This window comes from Sinocyclocheilus rhinocerous, unplaced genomic scaffold, assembly GCF_001515625.1.
Source record: "Sinocyclocheilus rhinocerous isolate Xijiao unplaced genomic scaffold, SAMN03320098_v1.1 scaffold430, whole genome shotgun sequence".
In the NCBI taxonomy this organism is placed as follows: Eukaryota; Metazoa; Chordata; class Actinopteri; order Cypriniformes; family Cyprinidae; genus Sinocyclocheilus; species Sinocyclocheilus rhinocerous.
The window spans coordinates 1,061,920-1,069,665 of record NW_015668442.1 but is presented as its reverse complement, the minus strand read 5'-3'; the positions used below and the strand labels follow the sequence as shown (position 1 = coordinate 1,069,665).

General features: G+C 35.4%; 1 protein-coding gene across 1 annotated transcript in view; it reads right to left on the bottom strand.

Moving 5' to 3' along the window:
- The window catches only part of LOC107734042 (protein FAM135B-like), a 59,216-nt gene that overhangs the window by 22,844 nt on the left and 28,626 nt on the right, over positions 1-7,746 (bottom strand). The window contains exons 6-8 of the mRNA XM_016545911.1: positions 5,932-6,105; positions 4,788-4,914; positions 1,053-1,206 (exon numbers count right to left, since the gene is read on the bottom strand). Of these exons, the coding sequence (XP_016401397.1) occupies positions 1,053-1,206; positions 4,788-4,914; positions 5,932-6,105 (455 nt within the window). The remainder of the gene's footprint in view (positions 1-1,052; positions 1,207-4,787; positions 4,915-5,931; positions 6,106-7,746) is intronic.

Sequence of the window (7,746 nt, the reverse complement as noted above, 5' to 3'; positions counted from 1 at the left end):
TATGTGGTACTGATGATAAATTTTTTATATCATTTTATATGACCTAAAATAGTTACTTGAAGCCGGAGATTTTAAATGAAATATTTCAATAATTGAACAACTCGTTTGCATGTTCATGGTTTTCTTTGATGTTGGTTAATGGTCCCATGACAGGTAAACAAAAAAAAAAAAAAAAATTTTTTTTTACTATTCATTTTCATTATTTTTGGTTGCACTTTATTTTAAGGTGTCCTTGTTACAGTGTAAATATACATCTAAGTACTGAGTAATATTAATTAACTACATGTACTTACTATATGATTAGGGTTTAGCTTAGGGTTACTTGCATGTAATTATGCATAATTTATTGTTATCGTAATACTAAGTAACGGTACATGTAATGTGTAACAAGGACACCTTAAAATAAAGTGTTACCTTATTTTTTTTTTTATTAGTTTTTTATTTAAATATTAAAGTTTCACCTGCTCCTACTCAGTGTAGCTTTAAAGCTAATTCATACTTAAAATTATTATTTACTCATATGTTGCTGTAAACAGTAAAATAAATTATTTAGCACATAATCTTGTGTACCGTGAATAAGTCAGGCCTTAAAAGTGAAAGCATGCATTTATTCCTGCGATGCAAAGCTGAATTTTCAGCCTTATTACTCCATGTCTTCAGTGTCACATGATCCTTCAGAAATCATTCTGAAATGCTGATTTGATGCCCAAGAAACATTTCTCATATACTCTATTTTAAAAACAGTTGTGCTGAATGACCTGTGCTGAATAGATTGTTAAAAGAAACGATTGAATGGCTTCGAAAGACAAAATACATAAGTGCATGAGTTGTATTAACTACTTTTATGATGCTGATATGGTGCTTTTATGATGTTTTTTGGAGCTTGACCATTACCGATCACTGTGTGCTTTTTTTGGTGTCCCACAGAAGAAAGAAAACTTTATGGGTTTTGAAGGATATGAGGGTGAGTAAGTGATGATGACAGGGAACCGTCTTCGAGAAAGCCACACACATTTGAAGTGAATGAGTTGCATAAGAGCTTGTGATTATACCCATTTCTATGTGTTGCAGTTGGGGGATCTCCTTCATTAGCGCCGAGTAATAGGAGCGCAGAGCTCTGTGAGCCGCCAGCAACAGTTTACAGATGCGCCGGTGCCACGTGTAAGCTCTCTGCAGACAGTTCTCCGACGGCACGTAAAAACTGCCCTGCAAACAAACACACATTCAATCACACAGGACATACGAGTGGAGGTCAGATTTTACTGCATGTCACACTTCTTCCCTCTTATTTCTGCACAGGTAGCTAAACACTGAACAAAGGTTTATCCATGTGGACTGACCCTCAACTTTAGTCACACAGCCGCTGTTCTCATAAGTTCTCCTTTAAGAGCTAAAAACACAGGTTTCGCATGACAAGAAGAGAGAAAAAAAGAATATCATATTTGTGTGATGTGGTTGTTATGAGCAGCAGCTGTATGTTTATGTTTGGCTGAGCCTGAAGCTCAATAATTAGATGAAGATCAAACTCAGGGTAAAACTTTAAACGCAGTCAGTTTCCCTGCAGTAAAATAGGAGAAGTGTGCATACGTGGCACTCGCTTATGGAGAACGACACAAGAGACGTCCTGTCGACAGGAAGTGCACACATATACAGCTCTACAGAGAGGAAAGACCCTCTCTGTTCAATTGATTTATAGCATTTTCAGCAATTTTCACACTTCTGGGTAAAAAAAAAAAAAATACCCATTTTCTACTTTTCTATTTGAAAATATAATTTATTTCTGTGACGCAAAGCTGAATTTTCAGCATCATTACTCCAGTCTTCAGTGTCACATGATCCTTCAGAAATCATTCTAATATGCTGATTTGCTGTTCAAGAAACATTTCTTATTATTATCAGTTTTAAAAACAGTAGTACTTTTTTTTGTATACCATGATGCATTTTTTTTTCTTTGAACAGAAAAGGCTGTGTTATTAACTTTTTTTTCTTTGAACACAAAGTTCAAAAGAACAGCATTTATTTGAAATGGAAATCTTTTTTTACTGTCACTTTTGATCACTTTAAAGTGTCCTTGCTGGAATGAAAGTATTATTTACCCCCCGCCCCCCCAAAAAAAAACAAACAAACAAAAAACTTGAACTGTAGAGTCTATAAAGTGTCACTATAAAATAATGTGTCAAAAATAAAATAAAGTGTCATATAAAATAAAATGTCAAAAGTCTATTACCTTTTCACACTGGTGGAAACAGGCTTCTATTAATCTAAAACACTAAATGCAAGCTATTTTTAAATGTGCAGTTTTATAAAGCTATTATCAGAAAACGCAGGTGATGCTTTACATGTTTGGAGCAAAGGCTCATAAAATGCTGATGCAGGGGTGATTGTGAGTCTGCTGGGCCTCTAATATGTCTTTACTGCATACTTGTGTGTACTGTGTAATGTGTGTATGTTTGAGTGTAAACAAGAGTGCTGAACGCTGTCATTATATGTGTGAAGCTTTGTAATCTACATTCAGTTATGTTCTTTTGACTTAAACAGATGCGTACTGAATTCAGTCTCTCTCTCGCACACACACAAACAAACAAACATCTGCTCTGTGCTTTCTATTGACATTTCTCGCATTTTAGTACCTGTGACAGCTGGAAAACAAACAGTCAATATTACACTCACGTACATGCAACAAAGACTTCACAGAGTTCACAGAGCCAAATTTAATGTAGGAAAGCGTGTGCAAGGCAGAGTAAATGTGCCAGCTTGCATTGTGGGATAGTGTCATCTGTTTGCGTCAGCATGTGTGTAAATAAATTCACGCAAGTCTGTATGCTATATATAAGTCTTCAGAAGCTATACAATAGTTTGATAGAGAAGTAGTGATGCCCAATTTATGAACAATTGCTCTTATGAGTTGAATCTTTTCAGTGAATCATCTGATTCACAAAACCAGTCTGAATGATTTGTTTAGGAATCAGTTTGATCTGGTTCAACCCAGTGATTCAATTGCAGCAGAAAACAGCGAGAATGAGTGAATCTAAATGTACTTTTAAGTGGTTGTTCGCTGAACTAAGTTTTAGTTCTCACAGAAAGCTGTTGCGTGATTCAGAAGTCTTGCAATATATATGTGACTTTTATGATACTTTTATGCTGTTTTTGCATACATTTAGAAGTATCGTAAATATAGAGTAATTTCTATTTTGTGTTCTACAGATGAAAGAAAGCCATAGGTGTTTGGAATGGCATAAAGGTGAGTAAATTATTCATTTTTGGGTGAAAAGTTTCTTTAAGTGTCCAGATACATTTTGGGTTAACTATATGTTGCTTTTACAAAAGACAAAACCATTAACTAATCACCTAATAAGCTTGAACATCTTATCTTTTGTCCCTGAGTGAAAAGCACCAGATTATGTACTTCATTGTAAAGTAAAAGTGCTGAGAAGCACTTGCAGAAAGCAGAGAGAGAGAGAGAGAGGGAGGCCGTTAAAGCTGGGCTCGTTACGATGATCAAACGCTGCCTCCCTCCAGCGGAACGCTGTACTTAATAAAGTGCCCTGCAGGGGGGGTGTAAACGTAGGACCCATACGGAGACGAGAAACCTCGTTATGATTTCCTGCCTAAATGGAAATCTCCACAGGCAAGAGAAACCTCTCCGTTCATCCAGTCAGAAAAAAAACGGAGGGCTACTCCGCAAACGGCCAGAAAGGTCAAATTATCTATGCTGTTTAGCTCTAAATTGCTCTGGTTAAGTGTCTGTATTTCATTCAGGGCCAGTTGAAGCAGGTATTATTTGGAAATATTCCATGAATGTGTTCTGAATAAATACCGCACATTATATGCACTGCATACTGCCTGGTATTTTTTAAATAATTATAATAGAGTAACAGTGAAACTGAATGCATTACTTAGCCATTAGTATGCAAAGTTGTCACGAACTCTGTACGTTTAATGTAGCGTCCGGTAATTTTTTTCGGAAATATGGGGGATATTTCGTAATTTTTAAAACAATTATTTATTTATTTATTTATTTATTTGTGGCAGTCTGATAAATTAAATAAATAATATTAGATAGATAGATAGATAGATAGATAGATAGATAGATAAAGAAAAATTTGTAATATGACAATTCTGTTTTAAACTAAACTTTCTATTAATAAAAGAATCCTGAAAAAATAAATACATCATAGTTTCCACAAAAATATTACGAAAATCTATTACGAAAAACTGTTTTGGTATTCATAATAATAAGAGCCATTATTATTTAACTGCACCACAAAAAACTGTTATTATTTGTGTGTATATATATTATATATATAGAGAGAGAGAGAGAGAGAGAGAGAGTGAAGATATTACATTTATAATATCGTGCATTACATTAGAAATAAGAAGGTTAAGCATCTCACAGTGTGCCATGCATTTTGGCAAATATAATCAGTCATTAGATTTTCATGCATACAGAAAATATGCATGTATACTTGCTTGAGTAGTATGAATTATGCTATTTAGAACAAAGAAGCCTCAATTTCATCACTCTTTTTTTTTCCTTTAGGTTTCATCAAAATGTAATGACCATTCTCTGCAACAGGTTTCTTTTTCTGACAGATACTGAAAGAGACTTGAACCATCTAAAAACCAAGAAGAGCACCATCGACCAGTTTCAATGCTGTCGGGTAAGATGTCAGATAGCAGGGTTGGATTTAATAGTTCAGTTGAGATCAGTACAGTCATTTAAACACATTATAATTATGTGTATGTGCAAAATGAGTGAGTTGATCAGGTTAGATGTATGTGGTTACCTCTGTTGGCACAGGTTTGCAATATCCCGCCCCAAACATCAGATTCTCCACTGACATCGCAGAGGGCGGAGCTTCACTCTCTGGAGAGCCTTTACCCAGCCACGCCCCCTTTCCACTGCGCGCAAAACTACAGAAAGACAAACGACAGACTGTAAGAACCTGTGGAGTGATCGATGTGTGCTGCTCTGATAAAGTGAATTAACGTCAGGGATCTCGGTGTGAACCGCTCACAAGATTCTTTATTATCCAGTCATGCAAATTAATTTATACGCATATCTGTCTGAAAACAATGCCTGCCGGTCCTCACGGATAACCCAAAAACACACAAATGCCTGATTAGTTTGTTAAAGTCAGTCTTGAGAATATTTGTCATTAATGAGGCTTCTGTTCTTAGAAATCCATTACTCATGACAGCTGACAAACACACACACTTTGGATTTGACAGCTTTGCTTTCAGGAGGGTTCAGAGAAAGATCTAGCACTTTAAAAGCTCAGTTTAAAAGAACAGATCCACGGCAGTGAAAATACATCACATCCTGCCTATAACACCTCCTACGAACAGGAGGCACAGATCCAACAAACAATACACAGTATTCAACATTTAACTAGAAAAGCTGGCCATTTTATGCGATTATGTTAACAAGCACATTATTGATTTGTAATTTACTTAAAAAAATTAAAATTAAATTGGAAAAATTAATTAATTAAAACTAAATAATACTTGAATTATCAAAATTGAATTAAAATACTATACTTTAAGTAATTATTTATTTATTTATTGGGTTACATAAAGTGTAAATGCAACCTGAAAACTGATTATTATTTATTATTTTTTATTAATTAATATTAAATTAAAACAAAATATGATTTATTAACTATTAATAATAATAACTACTATTATTTTTTATGTAATTTCATTTAGATAATTTCATCATTAGTTGTGTAAGGCGAGTATTATTTCGTTTATTTATTTTTCAATTAAATGAATTAAATTACAAAGCAACAAAACAAAAACAACAACAATAATACATTTCAAAAAAATAAATAAATGCAAAATAAATGCTAAATAAATTTTGAAGCCATGGTAAAATGCCCTAAACTGCTGATTGGCTGAGAGCTGGTGGGGCGGAGTTTGTGTGATCACCTGATCAGCGGTTGGTGCAGTGCCACCAGGGAGGTGTGGATAGAGACGGAGATAACGGACAGGTGGAAATAGTCAAACATGACAGGCAGGTGATGGTGTAGGCCTTGGTGTGGATGGAAGTGCAAACCCAACGTCCTGCTGCTAATCAGAGGCACTGAAGAGATATCCGCCAACCTAACACACAAACACATGACAAATCACACGTTATAGAAAGACACATTCACACTAGACCTTGCATTTAATTTTATTCATATGCATGTGAACAATGAAGACTGTCTCAAGTCTGCAAAAGTAACAACTATACTGAGATGTGGCAGCCAAAGAAAAAGACCACAGGAGAAGGAGAGAGAACATGAGGAGGGCAGAGAGATGGACAGGTAGTGTAGTTAATGAGCTTGCCTCACTGCCGCCCCTGCAGAGCTCAGGGGCCACGGGGGCCGACCCGTTGCTGCTGCTCTGAGCTCCGGGGCTCTGTTGCAGGTAAGAGGCGCAGGTAATTGCTCTCATTTTTGCTGCTTTGAAACAGGACTGTGTGTGTGTGAGTATTTTAAGCTGAGGGCCTTCAGTGCCTTTCCTCTTACTGTTCTTGATTAATACACACACACACTGTGCCTGCCTGAGGCTCTACCACACTCTCTCACTGCATCCTTAAATACCGACAGGCAGAGAGATCTTTTTTTTTTTTTATAGAATGTGAGAAAATATGCAAATATTTTAAAATGTGTGCTACATTGTTGTCACACAGCTTCATTATGTTGCATGTTTAATTCAGCGAGTTGTTGTCAACTACGTGACCTACTGAATGGAGAAAGTACTGAATGGAGTCTGCTGTGTGGAATACAAAACTCAATGTGTTTGATTTGGTCTTCTATTGTCCCTGTGATGGATGAACTAGAAGCAATATCATTGATTTTTAACTGTGTTGACATTGTTACATCGGACTGCCAAATGTAAAGATATTATTCAGTATTGGATGGAGTGCATAATGTTTGATATACTATTGTCAAACAGAAAACATGTTATTACTATTAATAAAATGTGGGCAATAAATAGCATATACTACAGAATGGAGAAGGCTAGTATTTCATTTTGGGAATACTGTACGCAGCTGTTTAAAAGTTTGGTGTCAGTAAGATTTTTTTTTTAAAGAAATGTATAATTTTATTCAGCTAGGATGTAATATATTAATCAAATGTGGCAAAAATTACAAATAAAAATGGTTTCCACAAAAATAATAAAGGTACAGTAAGTGATTTCAGGTAAGTTTTGGTGATTTCAAATATCAACAGTGTTTCTCTTACTGCACCTTTAAGTGTAACTGTTCTCAGCATTACTCTTAAAGGTGCAGTAAAAATTATAAGAAATGTTTTTGAGCAGCAAATCAGCATATTAGAATGATGTCTGAAGGATCATATGACACTAAAGACTGGAGTAATGATGCTAAAAATTCCAACATAGGCTCATTGGAAATACGTTCCTCTAAATACTTTTCTGCAGAACTGAAAAAAGTACCTATACATATACGAATCGCTGCAGTTTCCAGTTGAAATAAACACTAGTGGCAGTAAAACTCAACTTTTATTCCTTTTTACACTAAGTATGATTTGCAGGTCAACCAGCAGGTCCAAGCCTACTTTTCAGCACAATTACTTGAGGAATATCATGTTGTAATGTGGGGTTTGGGTTTTGTTTTGTTTCATGTTCATGTTCATGTCTTTTATTATTTAGTTTAGTCATGGTCCCTGTTTGTGTCATGCTTCCCTTGCCCTCATGTATTCATGTCATTGGTTCCTCTGTTCATTGTGTCATGTTCTG